The sequence below is a fragment of the Epinephelus lanceolatus genome, chromosome 8, assembly GCF_041903045.1.
Source record: "Epinephelus lanceolatus isolate andai-2023 chromosome 8, ASM4190304v1, whole genome shotgun sequence".
NCBI classification, from domain to species: Eukaryota; Metazoa; Chordata; class Actinopteri; order Perciformes; family Serranidae; genus Epinephelus; species Epinephelus lanceolatus.
In genome coordinates this window covers 34,610,937-34,630,990 of record NC_135741.1, presented here as the reverse complement: position 1 = coordinate 34,630,990, position 20,054 = coordinate 34,610,937, and the positions used below count along the sequence as shown (strand labels likewise).

Below are 20,054 nucleotides of genomic sequence, written 5' to 3'. Positions count from 1 at the left end.
GTCTCATTCTTCAGTCAGCATTTTGAGTACATTGTATTCACCAGCACCGCCTCCAAGTATTTTGGTGACGTTTTGAGCACTGATTGGCTGAAGAAAGCATGTGGTACTGGACAGCCAATAGCATCACCCCATTGACCAATCAGCAGTGGCAAATGACATATGCATTCAGCAGATCCGGACTCTCATACATAACAGGAGGTCATGGTGATGTATCAGTGAAATCGTTTTGGTAGCGTTGGCAAGGATTGTACAACTCAGGAAGTGATATTATCAGGTCAGCGGAGGCTGACACGTTGAGGTAGTGAGACCTGTCGAGCAGGACACAAAACACCGGCTGGAAACAATTGCTAGCTTGAAGGTAGCTAACTCGTGACGACCGCGGTGTTCAACGTATGTAACGTGTGCCTCCTGGGAAACCCAGGTAGCGGTAGGTAAGTTAAGGTGTTGTACTAGAATACACGGACCTGTAACGCAGTTATTACACAAGAAGCAACTCTATGCACTGTTTAGTGTTATTATAGTTACATAACAATAATTCTGTCGAAACTCTTAATTGTTTATCAGTGTTGAATGAATGCATATTTGTAGCTTTTTCTGTCTCTGTAAACTCGTGCTGAGTAAGTGCTACAGGCTGCTACACAGCAACAACGATAACAGTAAATTAATGTTATATATATCGTTATCATTTTAATAGTTGTTGTAGCATTAATCCAGTTATAATATTGTCCTGTTAGTTTTTGTGGCAGATTACGTAACCTTAAACAGGAAGATAACCTCACAAACAAAACTCAAAGTACAGAAATGGAATCTACTTTGATTCCAAAATTGACTGACATTGACTCATTCAGTCACGCTGTGTTACCTTAAATTCATGTATGAAACCTTTCTCTCACATTTCTTCATGGTAAAAGGTGAACATGATGATTAACACATTACATAATAACATTGAAACTATAACACAACATACGCGCACAAACTCTCATGCAACTTGTGCAGTGTAATCGAAGTATCATTTATCCAGTCATTTGCTTAGTACTTCCCTAACACATGCATTGAAGCCTTAGTGTTAGTCTAACTTTAAAGAGAGCATAGATAAGTTTGACTTTTATTTCACTGTATGAGTTGCATGAGAGTTTGTAATTTCCTTTGCAAATTCAAGATAAAGCAGAATGACAGATTGAGATATACTGGTCATTTTGTGGGTGAGGTATTCCTTTAAGGAAAACCTGTTTCTTTATTCCTTGTACTGTTCTGCCACATACTATAACTATTTTTCATATTACAGGTGAATCAAAATGGCCCAGGGGATACCAGACGAGATAATGATGAATACTGCGCTGATAAAAGACTTGGCGGACGTGGCAAAAGATGCAGCACTTCTGCAGGGGGCCTTAATGAGGATTCAGGAGACCCCCAACTCATCAGAGGTAGGATGTGAAAACAGAGATACTTCTTAGCTGACCTGCACAGACTATCATAATATAATATGTAACATTGTATTACAAAAAGCACTGCCTGGCATTGGCATCTGCCAGTACAGAAACTGTCTCTGCATAATACAGTACATCTTATGATGCTGTCTCTCGTGTGATCAAACCTATTCAGCCCTAAAAACAGTTTAGATATCAGTAGATTGTTATAAGCAAAGTAAAGAACTGGTTACTTTGAAAGGTCAAAGCTGCTACATCACCTACATTGGAGTTGTGACAGATCACGGAGGGAAGATGCATCTTGTTAGTTAATTGAGTTAGTTAAGAGCTTGGTCTAGGTTGCATGTGCATTTATGTTTCATGTAATTTGTGTAAAAATAAGAAGCTCAGTGAGGCATGCATACATATGCATATTTTTTAATTGGTTTGTCCCTCATCTTGGACGCAATACTGGCCCTTTTAAACTCCTCTGATGATTAATCAGATAACAGTCAGACAGTGGAAGAGACAAATAAAAAGAAACCAGAAGAGAGAAGACAAACAGATGACCTGTGTCAGGGTTAGAAAATCATTTCCATCCAAGTGAGATATCATTTGTTAACACTTAACTCCATTAGACAATAGACTATTGTGAAGAAGCAGAGTTCTACCAGACCATAATTCCTTAACCTTGTCACTGTTACTTTGTAACTGCTGGCAATAATCGCTACAAACTCTTAAACCCTGCTGCTTCTTAACCATATTTGCTGTCAGCTTAACATAAAGGCTGCAGGATGACATGGTTAAATACACAGAGCGATTAAGAATGTGCATCTTGATCCATTTGTTTGTCTTTGTGTATCAATAAAAGGGAATAAAAGCAATTCAAAAAAACTAGCAAACACAATAAATATGCCAATTTATAGTCACTGAAGCAATTCCTGTGATATCAGATCACTCAGTTTTGTTTTGTTTTCTCTGACAGTGCAGGGAAAAACATGTGTACAGCCACAATAGTTATCAGACCAACTCTCTGTCTCTATATTTTCAATTTTCATTCATGCAAACTGCATGGATGAATGAATTAATATCCAACACAATGCTTTACATACACTGTGCAGTTAGTTGATAATGCGACAAAAGAATTTATAGCACTCTGTATCTACAGTGTAGTTGTGCAGTTCTTGTTGAAGTCATTGCATATTTAACAAAAGAGGATGCTTTGCTTTGTCAGTTTTTGAATTTCTTTAAAAAATCCAAAGCATATAGATGTGAAAATGTATTTATGTGATGCGACACGGTGAGCCACGGCCAGTAAGAGAGGACATGATTTCATACCAGTGGGCTGTTTAAACAGGCGTGTTCAATGTGAAGTCATGTTAGGAATTTGTCCGGCTTTAGGGCACAGGCTTTGGGACAGATCTTGATTAAGCCTGTGTTTGCAATTTCAGGGATTTTTAGCTTGTTTTCATTCCTCACATGCCGTGTCCAGTGCTTGTGTTTTGTGATGAATAGATTTTGGATGTCAGCATTCTTGTCTTACATTTTATCACTTGTTTTTTCAGTTGGTGACCTACGCTCCATTCACACTCTTCCCCACACCTGTGCCCAAGGCAGTGTTCCACCAGGCTCTGGCAGTGCAAACTCACTACAACACACTGGTGGACAAGATCAGCCAGGATCCAGACTTTCTGCAAGAGGCTCTCTCTAGGTAGCTCATGAGCCAGCAATAACAATGGCATCCTCAGTACTTTTGAAATGTTGCCATCCTGCGTAGTTTCAAGTAGCAGCATAGCATGCCAAGATGATACTTATCTTAAAGATCACAATATAGTTATTTTCTCTAGGTGAATATGTGACAACTGATATAACAGGTTAACACTGTTTTGTTTATAGCACCATTGCAGTGGATGATTTCACTGCAAGGTTGTTCAGGATCCACCAACAAATCCTAAAAGAAGGAAGGTCTCAGGTATGTCAGTTAGTTTGAAACTCAATCTTTCAAATTACAGGCCTTACATAGCAAACAAAATATGATGTTGCTTGGAGACAAATTACATTTGTTATGTATTTATTACTAGTCCATACCCATTGGTAGCTTTGTCACTTTCTACCTATGCCAATCCTCAATGCCTATGTGCAGTTTCACATAGATTGACAATGTCAGTGAGTAGAAAAACGTGGGACAGACAGAATGACTGACTGACAGAATGACACACTGACAGTTTCCGTGATTATGTACAGCATACCATACCATGACTTAGTCATACCAAAAATTAGAAAAAAAACAAAACAAAGAACATTGGTCCACAGGGGGAGCCACAGCGATCGGTCGCATTTTAGCCATTTTTAAGCATTTTTCTGTTGTTATAGCGCCACCCAGTTGCCAATTAGAGTTAAATTTCTCCAGTCACCTTGGGGTGTCCTGTTCTACATATCTATCAAGTTTAGTAAAAATCGATATGGCGGTTAGGCCTAGATAAGAAATTAGCTCTCTAGCACCCCCATTTGTTTGATTTGTTGTTTTAGTAAGTTTTCCAACTTTTGCCAAGAGGGAACTTTAGATATTGGTCCCTAGATTATGTTCACTGAGTTTCATGCAGATCGGTCAAACTTCCTAGGAAGAGATCGATTTGAAGTGTTTTTCAAAAAATTCAAAAGGGCGAAAATCTATATAACTGGAAGTTATGGGTTCTTGAAGCAAATGTGTTCCTCATGAGGAGAGGCATCTCTGTGCAAAGTTTCATGTCTCTACAACGTACGGGGCATGAGATATGCCCATTCAAAGTTTGCAATTTCAGTCGGTTGCTATAGCGCCCCCCTTTGGCCAATTGATGTAATATTGCTTCATCCACATCCTCCCATGATCCTCTACCACTGTGCCAAATTTCACATGGATTGACCAAGTCAGTGAGGAGAAAAACGTGGAACAGACACACAGACAGACACACACACAGAGTTTTTGTCATTATATAGTAAGATAATTCAGGATGAATAGTGATCTCTGTTTTTACAAAGTGTTTTTTATTTTAAGTTTTATGAAGCCAGTTAAGCAATGAAGGTCTCACTTTCTATGATTTTACAATTTTTACACATTATAGCCTTCTAGTACGATAATGTAGTATGCATCAATAAATGGATTAATGGATGCACAAACTACCTAACCTTGGGCTTTCAATACATGAAAGGAGGCCTTGTCAGATGATTTTTTTTTTCATCCAAATGAATTTATAAACCAGTTTATTTGTAGTTGGAAATCTCCCTGATTTAACTATTTACGCAACTATGAGTTTTTAGTGCGTCTCTTCCTTTCTGTTGCCACTAAAATCCTCAGATTTCAGCCATGATGACCTTTCAGTTCGTGTGACCACACTGGGCTCATCATTGAAATAACACAATATCACTAACAATAATTTTCATTGTTGATTAATCTGCCAGTTATTTTCTCTTTTTCTGATTAATTGCCTGGTATATAAAATATCAGGAAAGAGAGAAAAATGGCCTTTACAATTACCTGAAGCCCAAAGTAATGTCTAAGAATAATTAGTTTTTTTCCAATAAACTGCCAAAATCCCCAAATTATAAATGTACTATTGCATAAATCAAAGAAAACCAGCATATTCTTACAACTGAGAGGCTTCAGTTTAGGAATGTTTGGTACTTATGCTTGAAAAGTAATAAGTTCTTAATCACTTATTCAAATTGTTTACAATTACTTCCTTTCTCTCGATTAATTGACTTATTGTTTAAGCTCTAAACAATATGATGAGCTAAGTGGCTCAAATGTGGAGCCTGCTCACAGCAGTCTGCGCCAAATGTTCAGCCGAGTGCCTTTATTATTACCTTTTAATGATTAAAGTAGTCTGACTGGGGATTCTTTGTTGTCTTTCCAGTCTATTGTTTTGGGTCTCAATCGGTCCGACTACATGCTGGACCAGGGAGAGGACGGGTCGTCGTCTCTGAAGCAGATAGAAATCAACACCTTTGCTGCCAGTTTCGGAGGTCTCTCATCACGAACGCCAGATGTACACAGGTAAGTCAGTTATTAGCAAATAACCTATAGACTGTGCTTTTATTTTTAAGTGAGGGATTCTGAAAATCACACTGAGAGCAGCCAGGAGAATATTCTGAGTATATGGATACATTTTCTGTTTCAGGACTGAAAACTCAACATTGAAATGAAGCTCATCTGCGTTTGAAAAAGACAACAAAATCATCTAGGTTCACGAAGGCTTCCCTGATTTTGAGAGAGAGAGTAGCTCATGTTCAAAAATATGGACTGACCTTTCTTAGGCCATAGAAATACCATATCAGAATTCTTAATTTAGGCGATGTTCCCCTGCAAGATGAAGGAATAACTGGCAGAGAGTGGAGTCAGAAAGTGATTGTAAATGATTTTCTGGGATTAACATTTGCAGTAAGTGTTCTTCATCTTGTTCGACAGACACATCCTTAGGGTGGCTGGGCAACTGGAGGAGAGCCAGCGGATCCTAGACAACAACCCTGCAGCTGGTCTGGCCAGGGCGATTGCCAAAGCCTGGGAGCTCTATGGATCAGAGAGGTAGGAGTGAAGTCACCCTGAGCCTTTGACACTACATGTCATTGCTTAATGAATGTCCTGACTTAACTCACTAACTGTTCCATCTACTTGTGCTGGATAAATGAATTCATCTTACACAGAGTCTCGAATAAAACCACATTTGGATCTTCTGGTGGAACATGTAGACTCTTATATATAAATTCCAGCTGCATCATACCAATACCATAAACTAATAGATGAGCAAGTCTGTCCAGTATTATAAAATCTCTGCTGATGTTGGTATACCTTTACCACTGGAATGATGTGCTTGACATTGTGTAGCTGGAAGCATAGGCTTATACGGTATGTCATCGTCAGCAGTGTTGACTATTGGTAGAAATTACTTAATCAAAACAGTCACCAGTGAGATCCATGGATTATTCAGAGTGACCAAATGTCCAGAATAGTGTTTTAAAAGTAGCAGTGAGAGTGTTTAACAGGAGCTGTTGTTGTCATTACAGAGCATTCGTCATGTTCTTGGTGGAAGAGAGCCAAAGGAACATCTTTGATCAACGATACATTGAGAATGAACTGTGGAAGAGGTATGTGTGAGTACAGAGGAGCTGTTTTTGAAGCAGCAAGCCACTCCACAATAGCTTTAGCTAACCTTTTTTTTTGTATGGAAGTGATGCAGTTTTAAAGGAACAAACATGACAAAGTGGAATATGTGGATTCACATTTATACCTTGTTTAAACTGCCAACCCAGATCTGTTCTCTGTCATCCAGATTGTTTCTAGATTGATTTTAAAATCAGATCAATCAAGTCAGATTCAAACCACATTTGGAGAGGGTTTGAAATGCGATTCCAATCAAATTTCTACAGATGTGTTTTAGTCCAGATGCTCTGGCCGCTTAAATCGGATTGGTCAGTGTTGTCACTTGCAACGCAACACAATGGCGACGTAATAACTAGAGTGACCATCACCTGTGTAGTTACGTAGTTACTGATACCTACTTCGTCACCACAGCAACCCATGTAGATAGGATGGTGATGTCTGAATAAATTAAACATTTTTAATCATGTGAAAAATGAATCCCATCATCCAGTTTGATGTATGCACATTCAGGTAGTTGGCTTGTATTTTAATGGTGTGAGAAATGGTGCTTTCTGTAAGCAGCACACTGTTGTCACTGTGTTTCAGAAACATTCCTACAATGAGAAAGCGGTTCGACGATGTTTGTAAAACAGGATCCCTTGATCAGGACAAGAGGCTGTTTGTGTAAGTTTGTTTCTGTCAGTCTGTCAAATTAATAAATGGCATAGAATAAATACATTATAAATATTATATATTATAAATACATACATTAAAGCTACATGTTACACACAGCTATATGATACAGTCATGATCAGGTGACTTACTGTGCATTTATATCATTCTCTTTTCAGTGATGGCAGAGAGGTGGCTGTTGTGTACTTCAGGAATGGCTACATGCCTCAGAACTACACTTCCGAACAGGTCTTCACTTAAATTTCTATTCCTAATCTGAGTAGTTTTAGTTACTGACTATGTGAAGTGCAGTCAGGATGGATAATCTTTTTATGCAAACACTACCATCTTGAGAATTTTGTTGGAAGTGGACATTGAGGTGTAAAATATGACTTCTTGGAGGTGTTATAAGGAGACAGACAAAACTTTGTTCTTCTTCTTCTTCTGTGCTGACACATATTGATTATTCTGCCATTGTATGTCCAACATGGCAGAGTAATCAATTCTCTCATTAGGCGATATAGGTTTTAAAAGTTATATATTTATTTTGGATGCAGGAGCAGTACATGAACACAAAGCAGGTAGCAATATATAATACACAGGAAAATAAAACATTATTGTTATCGATTTGCAAACAATGTGTTGTTTCTAAGGGTGGTTATATACATGTGTGTATGAGTGTGTATACATTTATAATAATAAAAAAGAAATAGAAATGGGCATTCAAAAGCGACACACCTTGTGTTTGTTTGGTAGAAAGTTCATATTTGTGTTGTTAGGGATTATTAAAGTAAAAAAGAGGCAAGACGTGAAATAAAATGTCTCAGTTGTCCTGCCAATATTGGTGCCACTTCACTCTCCGCTCCTTTTTCCCATTTACTGTTTACTGGGCACTGACAAACCAGCTTAGAGGTGCATTACCACCACCAAGTAGACTACAGTCACAGTACTGTATCCCCAGCATTATCTGTAAATGCATGGAAAAATAGCTGTTTTACAAGATATCATAAACCTTTTACAATAATAATTCATGCAATCAGTAAACAGATAACAAATAGAAATCTCTACATGAGAAACTGATGCAGGTTAATACCAAGTTCCTGCTGATGTTTTGCAGTTATTCACAAGTGGGTCCTTCGTGTCATTGAAACGATCAAGTCCAGGTGTTTCTGAATGTTTATAAAAAGCAGTATAGGGCTAAGCCTGCGACTGGTGGTCGATAATGATAGTGTGGGCTGAAAATGTACAAGGGCAGGTGTGTTCCATTTCAGTCCCCAGCTCCTCCCTCACCTGCTTTCCCTCTGCTTTAAAAATGGCCTCTTTGCCATGTATGTTATGTAACACCAAGGCCTGAGGGCAGGTGATTGAGGAGAAGGGTAACTGCCAATTAAAAGCAGGTGTTAGTCTCATGTTCCACTCGGGAGCTTCTGCTGAGTCAAGTGCGACACCTTGTGGTAAAATTCGGTACACTGGTCCGGTCTGGTGTTTGGCATAGCAAACCAATTTTTCTACACCGGAAAGGATGATGTTATATTCACTGAACAAATTTAGTTATAAATAGAAATTAAATACATGATATTGAATCATACGGCATTTTAGTGTATTGAGGCAGATCTGAATCCAGTTGTATTGAATTATTGGGTAGTTAAAATGTACTGATGTATCAAAAGAAGACTAAGACATTGTTGTTGTTTTTTTCAATTGTAGAGTTGGGATGTTCGTCTTCTGATGGAGCGCTCTCTGGCTGTGAAATGTCCAGATATCAGCACCCACCTGGCTGGAACTAAGAAAGTCCAGCAGGTGCTCGCCAGACCTGGAGTTCTGGAGAAGTTCTTCCCCGGCCAGCCCCAAGTAGTGGAGCAGATCAGAGCAACGTTCGCTGGCCTCTACACTCTAGACATGGTGAGAAAATAACAGACTGCACAGTTGTTCCAGTGTTTTTGTTGAGGAGCTGTATATAAGCCACACATGACTACATGACAGTTAGTATGAACAAGAAAAAATGTTTTAACATACAAAATGTTTTGGCATGCTTTATGTTCCCATTTTATTTATTTGTTGTTTCTGTCTGTAGGGACCAGAGGGTGACAAAACGGTAGCAATGGCTTTGGCAGCACCAGACCGGTTTGTTCTGAAGCCTCAGCGAGAGGGAGGAGGTACGATACAAGAAATATTTTAAGAAATTAATTTCCCCATGCAGAAAATTCCAAAACCACTAACACATTAGTCACCATTTCTTAGACCTAGAGAGTTTAGAATGTCAATAATGTCATGGTAATGTATGCCGCACTTAATGGCATGCATATTTACAACCAACTTTGGATCATAACAGTAGGGCTGTACCCAGATATTCGGATATTCGAATATTCGTTTCTATGGGTAGGTAATCGTTATGAAAATTTGGTATTCGATATTCGGGTTTTTTTTTTTCTTTCTTTTTTTTAAACATGTTTTTTTGGTGCTAAATGTAGTCTTTTTGTTGTTGGTAAATGTAGGTTATCAATAAAAATCAAAACTTTTAAATTGCATTGTTAAAAATGTGAAAATATAATATCGCCTACCAACTGAGCTTGTGCGCACGGCACGCTTGAGCGCATCCGTCTGAGGCTGTGGATCAATGCCAAGTTTTACCACTTTATCACTATTCCCTCTAACTTGTAGCTGTTTTTTCGTTATCTTTTGAATTTAATATGAATTATGGAACCATTTTTGTCAACGTTTGTTTCCCCCGTTTTGTACAATAAATTATTGTTTAAAGTTTCAACAAGTTTCTTCTGGAGCGTGTGACACAAGTGTGTTTTTGAAAACGGCCGCGGACTGTCACCTGCTCAACGCATCAGTACCTTTGGATGCCATGACAGTAATAGCCACTAATGTCAAAATATCATTTACAGACCGATTTAACAGACGATCACTGCTGCCCGACCCGCAGGTCCATTTGCAGGTCCCGCGGGTTACGGGTCAACCCGCGCATCACTACTCAGCTCAGTCTATAAATGCTGTACACACAACAGTAGGCTATAGACATTATATTCTATTCAGGCCGGCAGAACCAGCAGCGCATCAGCTCTACAGTGCACGGCACTGCTGATTAACCATTTTATTGCAGCACAGAGTGTCTGCCAGCAACCAGTTACTTGCAGAGGCTTCCTACAACTTGTTTCAACGGTTCCGATTTAATCAGAAGACAAATTAAACAGGATGACTAGCCAATGTGAAAATCAAAAGAAAGCATAGAATGATGTACTGAAGGAGACTGTTGTGCCATCACATTTTTTTGTGGTTTGAGAGCAAAGATCCAGTCGCCGCTGTGCAAAACTCCGCAATACAATTAGGTCCAAAAAAACCCCGGAGGAGCGCTTCGCAAGGAGTCTTTGAAATGAGCCGAGCCTGGCGTAAAACCGGAGAGAGCAGGCAGCACGGCGGCAGCATTCTGGTAGTTGTAGGTTTACTTACCTCTTGAGCAAAAGCAATACCACAGTCCTATTTCACTGTTTTCTCTGCTCATGTAGCACCAATTCCTAAAGTATTTGCGAAGACCACTAGTTACTGCACAGAGTTCAAAAAAAGTTAACCCAGTTAAACAGAAGACCATCTTTCTAGCAGTGACATATTTCTGTAACTACTGCGAACACTGTTGTCAGTTTTGTTTGAAAACTACAAATGACGAAGGTAATATTCAGTATTTGCCAACTTTAAGGGTTGTGAATGGTGACTAATAACATGACACGGCTGTTTTTGCAGTACATGAACTGTTTGTTTGAAATCTGTCATCATTTTTCTAGGTAACAACATCTATGGATCAGAGATCTGTCAGGTCCTGCAGGGAGTGAAGGAGAACACAGAGAGGATGGCCTATATTCTGATGGATAAAATCCAGCCCACCCCGGTACAGAACTACCTGCTGCGACGAGAAGGTCCTCTTCAAATCAGTAACTGTCTCAGTGAATTGGGAGTGTTTGGAGTATATGTCAGGTATGTAATCAGTGTTTCACTGGCAAATAATGCATTTTGTCTTGAGGGAAAAAAAGATATTTAAATAAAAATGTGCGTACCGTCAGGATGAAATAATTCATTTAGCTTTCACTGCTGCTCATTATCTGCGAGCAGACAGAGCAACTGTATAATTCACCGTTTATTAAAGGATGCATGTAGGATCATTACATTTATCACCACCAATAAGTAAACAGAGGAATCTTGGTTATTATTCATCTTCTCTACAGCATTAGCTCCTCAGCCCAGTGTAAGTGTCTTTCAGTACACTGTGTAGCTGTCTGGCTCACAACTTTACTGTTTTGATTCATTCTTCCCGCTCTCAACATGATGTTTCCAGCAGCAGCAGCAGGCAGCAGTTTTCAGCAAACAAGCTTTGATAAACCCACTGTACACTACCTGCTCAGCACCAGACAGCAGACAGACACAGTCAGTCACTAGCTGATGAACATGGTGGAGCATTTAGCTGCTAGAGAGTCAGATATTTCCCTCAGGAGATGGTAGACACAAAAAAAACTGAGCTTAAAGAGAATGAGTGAATATCACACTTAGCAACTTGCTAACAAGTTCACCATATAAACTTAAAAAGCCCTCAAGTGGCCAAAAAAAAATCTGATATTGCCAGTTTAAGTAGCTAGTACAGTGCCCATTCAACAGATGCTATTCGAAACAGGCCAACTGCTTGGCCTGTGGTATGGCTGCTAGCAGCTTTCTCCAGAACCGCTCACACAAACAGCTTCACACTCGACACTACGCTTCTTTGGGTCCTGAGCAATAACTTGTAGTGCCATGGTTGTGTCCCCTAGCACTGCTTGTGTTGGGAAGTCCCGCCACCACTGCTGTAGAGGGCACTGTTCGCTGTTTTATTCAGTGTTTATTCATTTTGAATTAGTTGCATGTTCAGATTGCACCAAATTTTGACCCTGTATGTTCTTGGAACCCCACCAATACACATGCCAACAGGCCAGCAGGAAGTGCAGCAGGCTTTAAAGGTAATTTATGTAGTGGCCAAACATGAAATTACAACTTAAGGGTCTGTAACTTGATGCCATGGGGCCCAAAAAGACATTTTCCAATAGACTTAATTTGGGAAATAGACATATGTAAATCAGGGGGAATAAAAATGGCTGTCACAACCACCATAAAATGACTTGTTTCACCATTAGGATTTGATTCATTAGGTCCAGTAACATTGCTAGAGTACAGAAGAGCTGCATGAATAAATCATTTTATCCCTTTCAAGTTATCGGAGGACTAACTGAAAGTTAGCCACTTGGCTTGCAAAAGTCTGAAGTGCGTTTGCTCTGTGGGCCCAACGATGTGGAACACGTGCGTGGGTCGAATTTGTTTGTGGGTATAGGCCAAACTTTTTTGGCTTAATGCTCCACTGAGCAACTTTTATAGGAATGAACAGAGCCCTGCCTCAAACACTTTTATAAGTACAAGTTAAGTTTATAATTAAGACCTATTACCATCGGTCAGGAGAGTGTACACTTGTAATCCTGTCAAGTTAACATGACATATTTCAGCATTTACTAGTCTCATCTATCACCTCTCTTTATCTCCTCACAGGCAAGGTACAGACATGGTGATGAACGAGTGCGTGGGTCATCTGCTGAGGACCAAGAGTTCAGAACACTCAGACGGAGGCGTAGCAGCAGGAGTGGCCGTGCTGGACAATCCTCTCCTCGTCTGAGAAGTTACATTCCTACCTGGTTGGCTTTCAACACCAAAAACACACAAACAGATAACAATGAAACAGTGATATCAATGTGGCACTTTTCAGTCACACACTTTGGCTGCTACAGCTTGAAAGTGAGCTGAGTCCCACATGTAACTTACTCGACACTGGGCGGACAGACATACTAGCAGTGTAAGCTCAAGATGAAGCCTCTGTTCCTCAAAGACACATGTCTTTGTGTTATCTCTGGTTTAACTGGGTGTTGTTTGCCTACATTACCAGTGTCAGTGGTTCCAAAACGGTTTATGAGGACCATGTTTGTTAGCAGTTTTTGTTACGATGATTTCGATTAAGTGGAGTGCTGCTCTCAAATACACTCTCAATGCAAGTTTAGGCACAAAGTGTACTGTAAAGTTTTTGACTATATGTAATGGGAACATTGGATTTCATTAGGCTCTGTAAGGATAGGTTTTTAAAATGTTTGGTTTATGGTTGCTACACTTTGACTGTAGGACTTCTAGGGAGCAGTTTGCCCTGCGTGTGTGAAGTATGCACAACTCTTGACAAAAATCAATGATTGCAAAATCCAGAAAGGTAAAGCCAAGGTTGAACAGGAATAATAGGTTGAATCTCTTGACTGTCTGAGGTTTACAAAAGAAGGCAATGAGTTAAAAAGAATCAAGTGCCCTTAGACAGCTGTTTCTCTTGTTTCTTTTTGCTATTTACCCTCAACTGATGGCCTTTATTTTACTATTTTTATCACTTGAACTCTGCTGAGTGCTGCTTGTTTTTATGATAGGCCCTTTTCTCAGAAGACATTTTGACTGAAAAGCTGAGGTGTAAATAATCAAATTAACGACAGATTATTTTCATTTTGCTGCTTTGATTTCAGGAGCCTCGTATCCTGCATGCTGGCTCACTGTCACTCTCACTGGGACACCCGAGTAGAACAGAGCCACTGCAGTGCTGCTGTTAACACCTGTGCTTCTCCTACTGTGACAAGTCAAAATGTCTGCTGTGAAAAGAAAGTCTAGTGGGACAAGGAATTAACAAAACGTTTATTTTATACTGTGAAATTTGCTGTGATTTCTTAACCCTGGAATAAGTGGTGAAGCTGCTAGAGGTTTCAATCTCCCAGCTGCAAGAGTCCGTTCTAAAACATCTCACTTCTACTGCTCTCTTGAAATATGGAGTAAAATTATGTTTATGCAGAAAGTAGTAATTCTACTGCTGCGATAACTACTACAATTATTACTACAAATAATTATTCCAATAATAATACAAATATAATTATTATTTTTGTAGCACCTTTAAGACAAAAGCTAATAGTTGAGGGAAAACAACTCAGCTGCCAACTGCAATCAAACTGCTGTGATACAATGTTGTGATGGCTATTTTAAGATCTTGTTCTCCATTTTGTTAGTCAGGGTTATATTAAGGTTGGGGTTATTTTTTTATGGTTAAAAATGTTAGAAAAAAATACTTTTGATGTGAAACATGCAGGAGATATTTGATTTCAGCAACATGAGATGTACACAGAACAGCAGGATGGATGTGTTCTAGGGTTGATACTGTGATTGTGTAATACAGAAACACACTAACTGAAATATCTTATCATATAATGCTTGAGGATTAAGAACCAACTGTCAGAGCTGTTGGGACAAAAAAATACTGCTTAACCTGCTCAACCAGAAAATAAACTGTTTGTATACTCTTTTTTTTTCTCTGCTTACTGAATTACCTGAGTACAAGCAGGCTCTGAGGTCACCAGTGAGGGCTTGGAGATAATCAGGTCTGTGCTTAAAACTGGGGATTTGGAGTTTGAAAGACGTGGACTTGTACCAGGCAGTTTACAGTTGAAGACTGTAGTGGCAGTGAGGTTTAATGAAATGTCTGATGCTATAAGAAAGCTAAATGACAAAAGCACATCTAAAATGGATCACAGGGCTGCTTAAAGCTACAGTTATTAACTTCTCTGAAAACAACTTGTGTCATATTTGCTGAAACTGACACCATATTCTGAAATAAGTACGAGACCAATAAGAGGCTGCAATGGAACCAGTCGGCGCAAGTTCGTCCTGTCAATTGACATCCATTTAAATTCATTCTTTCTTTCTTTCTTTCTTTCTTTCTTTCTGTGAAATGGGACACCCTAGGAAGCTTAATAAGCTTTTTAAGAGGGGCCCAGGCACAAAATGCAATATCCAATACAATAAAACATTTAAAAAAACAATAAAAACAAGTATAGATGGGGACATTTGCAAGTTTTTATCAAAATTGTTCCATACCTGTGGACCTTTACAAACAATACTGAGGCTGGTACATTTGAGTTTCCATTTTTTTCCCCTAATAAAATGCTTCTTCCTAGTCTGATATGAATACGGAGGAAAGGAAATTGGAATCAGGTCACAAGTCTTTTGTTGAGCTTATTAACAACACAAAACATAGTACAAGCAAGAACTCGTCCATATGAACTCCCAGGAATCTAGTGGACTTCACTCTCTCAACAGGAGTGTCATTTATTTTAATATCAGTAAGTTCAAGGTTGCTCCGATTTCTGTCTGATCGAAAAATTATAAAGTTTGTCTTGTTTATATTTAGAGATAATTTATTGCATTTTAACCATGTATCAACCTTGATCAATTCATCATTGAGATTCTTTTGCAGATCATTTTTGTTCTTGTGTGATAAAAATAAATTATTTAAATTAATATTTTTTTCATCATTGTGTGCATATATATAAAATATAATATATATATATATATATATATATATACAGTCAGGTCCATAATTATTTGGACAATGATACAGTTGTTGTCATTTTGGCTCTGTACACCACCACAATGGGTTTTACATGAACAATGAATACCTGCTTAAAGTGCAGACTCTCAGCTTTCATTTAAGGCTTTTTTCAAAAATGTAGTATGAACTGTGAAGAAATGGTTGTCATTCCTACACAGTTCATACTACATTTTTGAAAAAAGCCTTAAATGAATGCTGCTCTTGTCAGCAAGACAAGACTTCACTAGAATAAATACAGAGGGTTTATCACAAGATGCAAACCATTGGTTAGCCTTAAAAATGGAAGGCCAGATTAGAGTTTGTCAAAAACCATCTAAAAAGCCTGTACAGTTGTGGAACAGCATACTATGGACAGATAAAACAAAGATCAACTACCAGAATGATGGGAAGACAAGAGAAGGAAGAAGGGAAGGAACTGCTCATGATCCAAAGCACACCACCTCATCAGTGAAGCATGGTGGAGGTACTGTTATGTCATGGCCATGTATGGCTGCCAGTGGAACTGGTTCTCTTGTATTTATTGATGATGTGACTGCTGACAAGAGCAGCAGGATGAAAGCTGAAGTGTTTGGGGCACCATTATTGGCTCAGATTCAACCAAATGCTTCAAAACTCATTGGACGATGCTTCACAGTGCAGATGGACATTGACCTGAAGCATACTGCAAAAGCAACCAAAGACATTTTTAAGGCAAAGAAGTGGAATGTTGTGCAATGGCCAAGTCATATCATCTGACCTGAATCCAACTGAGCATGCGTTTCTCTTGCTGAAGCCAAAACTGAGGGCAAAACACCCAAAACACAAGCAGGAAGTGCAGACGGCTACAGTAAAGGGCTGGCAGAGCATCACCAGGGAAGAAACCCAGCATCTGATGATGCCTATGTGTCCAACACTTCAGGCAGTCATTGACTGTAAAGGATTTGCAACCAAGTATTAAAACTGACTGTTTAATTGATGATTATGTTAGTTTGTCCAAATACTTATGAGCCCTTAAAGTTGGGGGACTGTGTGAAGAAATGGTTGTAATTCCTACACGGTTCATACTACATTTTTGAAAAAAGCCTTAAATGAAAGCTGAGAGTCTGCACTTTAAGCAGGTATTCATTGTTTCATTTAAAACCCATTGTGGTGGTGTACAGAGCCAAAATGACGACAACTGTATCATTGTCCAAATAATTATGGACCTGACTGTATATATATATAATATATGTATGCATATATACATATATATTCATATATGCACATATATACAGTACAGGCCAAAAGTTTGGACACACCTTCTCATTCAATGCGTTTTCTTTATTTTCATGACTATTTACATTGTAGATTCTCACTGAAGGCGTCAAAACTATGAATAAACACATTTGGAGTTATGTACTTAACAAAAAAAGGTGAAATAACTGAAAACATGTTTTATATTCTAGTTTCTTCAAAATAGCCACCCTTTGCTCTGATTACTGCTTTGCACACTCTTGGCATTCTCTCCATGAGCTTCAAGAGGTAGTCACCTGAAATGGTTTTCCAACAGTCTTGAAGGAGTTCCCAGAGGTGTTTAGCACTTGTTGGCCCCTTTGCCTTCACTCTGCAGTCCAGCTCACCCCAAACCATCTCAATTGGGTTCAGGTCCGGTGACTGTGGAGGCCAGGTCATCTGCCGCAGCACTCCATCACTCTCCTTCTTGGTCAAATAGCCCTTAAACAGCCTGGAGGTGTGTTTGGGGTCATTGTCCTGTTGAAAAATAAATGATCGTCCAACTAAACGCAAACCGGATGGGATGGCATGTCGCTGCAGGATGCTGTGGTAGCCATGCTGGTTCAGTGTGCCTTCAATTTTGAATAAATCCCCAACAGTGTCACCAGCAAAACACCCCCACACCATCACACCTCCTCCTCCATGCTTCACAGTGGGAACCAGGCATGTGGAATCCATCCGTTCACCTTTTCTGCGTCTCACAAAGACACGGCGGTTGGAACCAAAGATCTCAAATTTGGACTCATCAGACCAAAGCACAGATTTCCACTGGTCTAATGTCCATTCCTTGTGTTTCTTGGCCCAAACAAATCTCTTCTGCTTGTTGCCTCTCCTTAGCAGTGGTTTCCTAGCAGCTATTTGACCATGAAGGCCTGATTGACGCAGTCTCCTCTTAACAGTTGTTCTAGAGATGGGTCTGCTGCTAGAACTCTGTGTGGCATTCATCTGGTCTCTGATCTGAGCTGCTGTTAACTTGCGATTTCTGAGGCTGGTGACTCGGATGAACTTATCCTCAGAAGCAGAGGTGACTCTTGGTCTTCCTTTCCTGGGTCGGTCCTCATGTGTGCCAGTTTCGTTGTAGCGCTTGATGGTTTTTGCGACTCCACTTGGGGACACATTTAAAGTTTTTGCAATTTTCCGGACTGACTGACCTTCATTTCTTAAAGTAATGATGGCCATTCGTTTTTCTTTAGTTAGCTGATTGGTTCTTGCCATAATATGAATTTTAACAGTTGTCCAATAGGGCTGTCGGCTGTGTATTAACCTGACTTCTGCACAACACAACTGATGGTCCCAACCCCATTGATAAAGCAAGAAATTCCACTAATTAACCCTGATAAGGCACACCTGTGAAGTGGAAACCATTTCAGGTGACTACCTCTTGAAGCTCATGGAGAGAATGCCAAGAGTGTGCAAAGCAGTAATCAGAGCAAAGGGTGGCTATTTTGAAGAAACTAGAATATAAAACATGTTTTCAGTTATTTCACCTTTTTTTGTTAAGTACATAACTCCACATGTGTTCATTCATAGTTTTGATGCCTTCAGTGAGAATCTACAATGTAAATAGTCATGAAAATAAAGAAAACGCATTGAATGAGAAGGTGTGTCCAAACTTTTGGCCTGTACTGTATATTCAATGCATATATATATATATATATATATATATATATAGATACACATATATATGTATATATATATATGTATATACAGTATATATGTATGTATGTGTATATACTGAACAAAATATTTAATAGCAACACGTTCATGTTGGTGAGCACTTCTCTTTTTTCCAAGACAATCCATCCTCCTGTCAAGTGTGGCGTATCAAGATGCTGAATAAACAGCATCATCACAACATAGGTGTGTGTTCTGTCTGGCTGTTGGATTGGGGTGAAACCCAGAGGTCAGGCTGGCCGTGGCCCCGAGCAGTGTGCAGATCTCCCTGCAGAAGAAGGACACGAAATGGGGGCCCTCGGTCAGAGACCACATCAGCGAGGATTCCATGGAGCCAGAAAACATGCTGCAGAAGGAGGATGACAGTCTCTTTGGCCTACTGCAACTTGGGAAGGAGTATGAAGTGCGCCATCTCCTGAACCAATCCACCACCACTGGAATAACAGTGTTCCTATCTGACGATGGCAGACCAGTGACAAAGTCCAGGGAGATGTGGGACCACAGTTGATGAGGTGAGGGCTTGTTTTGACTGCAGAGAGGGCAGGCGTTGACAGCTCTTGTGTGTCTTCCTCTAGGGTGGCCCACGAGAAGTGCTGCTGCAGAATATCTCTAGTTCTCAGGATGCCTGGATGACAAGAGAGCTTGAAGGTTAAGGTTAAGGTTTATTTGGATCCCCATTAGCACGGAAACCATAGCTATTCTTCCTGGGGTCCACAGCCATCACACATATACATTTTTGTTAGTGTACATACAACATACAACATAACATTACATGATGCCACAGAAACAAAAGAAAACAAATACAGATAGATACAGATACAGATACAAATAAGAGTGACACAATAATTTTTCAATTAATATCCCATTGATATGACATTTGCTCACTTTTGCACATGCATACAGCCAACACCAATCTCAAAGGCAGGAAATCCCATACCACTGCATGCATCCAGCACTCTCACTCATACATATCAATGGCTAGTCAAACACAAGCTTTCACTACCCAGCAGTTTACCATAAACTATTAAAATTATTTATAAAGTATTCTTTGTTAAAAGATACTGTTTTAATAAAAATTTAAACCTGATTTTGCTGTTCTCTTGCTTGATATGATTTGGTATAGAGTTCCATTCTTGTATTGCACGGTACATTATTGTCCGTTTTATTGCATTGGTTCTTGCTCTGGGTAGTGTAAAATTTCCTCCTGTTGCTTGCCTGGTTGTGTAATTGTGTCTCTCTGAGCTTAAGGTTAAGTTGTTATATATACAGATGGAGTTTTTGGGGGACTTAAATGTGTTACCTTTCGAATAAGACCATGCATGCACATACACTAAAAATGGAACAAGAACAGCTTCGGATCGGATCACTGTAAAGGGAGTCACCAGTGTAAAGGAAGGCCATCAGTATATAGCCCTAAGGCGCACCAGAGAACATGAGTGTTAATATTAAGACGTTG

General features: G+C 39.4%; 1 protein-coding gene across 4 annotated transcripts; it reads left to right on the top strand.

Moving 5' to 3' along the window:
- The first annotated feature begins 144 nt into the window (after positions 1–144).
- LOC117258748 (glutathione synthetase-like) lies at positions 145–14,584 on the top strand. Of its 4 annotated transcripts, XM_033629869.2 has the most exons (14): positions 149–431; positions 1,286–1,427; positions 2,975–3,120; positions 3,306–3,381; positions 5,303–5,442; positions 5,854–5,970; positions 6,450–6,530; positions 7,132–7,209; positions 7,377–7,446; positions 8,905–9,099; positions 9,272–9,353; positions 10,983–11,172; positions 12,763–12,905; positions 13,764–14,584. In XM_033629869.2, exons 2-13 carry the CDS (start codon positions 1,296–1,298, stop codon positions 12,884–12,886), a joined length of 1,431 nt encoding a protein of 476 aa, XP_033485760.2. In that variant the 5' UTR covers positions 149–431; positions 1,286–1,295; the 3' UTR covers positions 12,887–12,905; positions 13,764–14,584. The 4 variants fall into 4 exon arrangements, with proteins under 4 accessions (XP_078026344.1, XP_033485760.2, XP_033485761.2 ...); XM_033629870.2 differs by having other exon boundaries at positions 149–427; positions 12,763–14,584; XM_033629868.2 differs by having other exon boundaries at positions 150–431; positions 12,763–14,584.
- Positions 14,585–20,054: the final 5,470 nt, after the last annotated feature.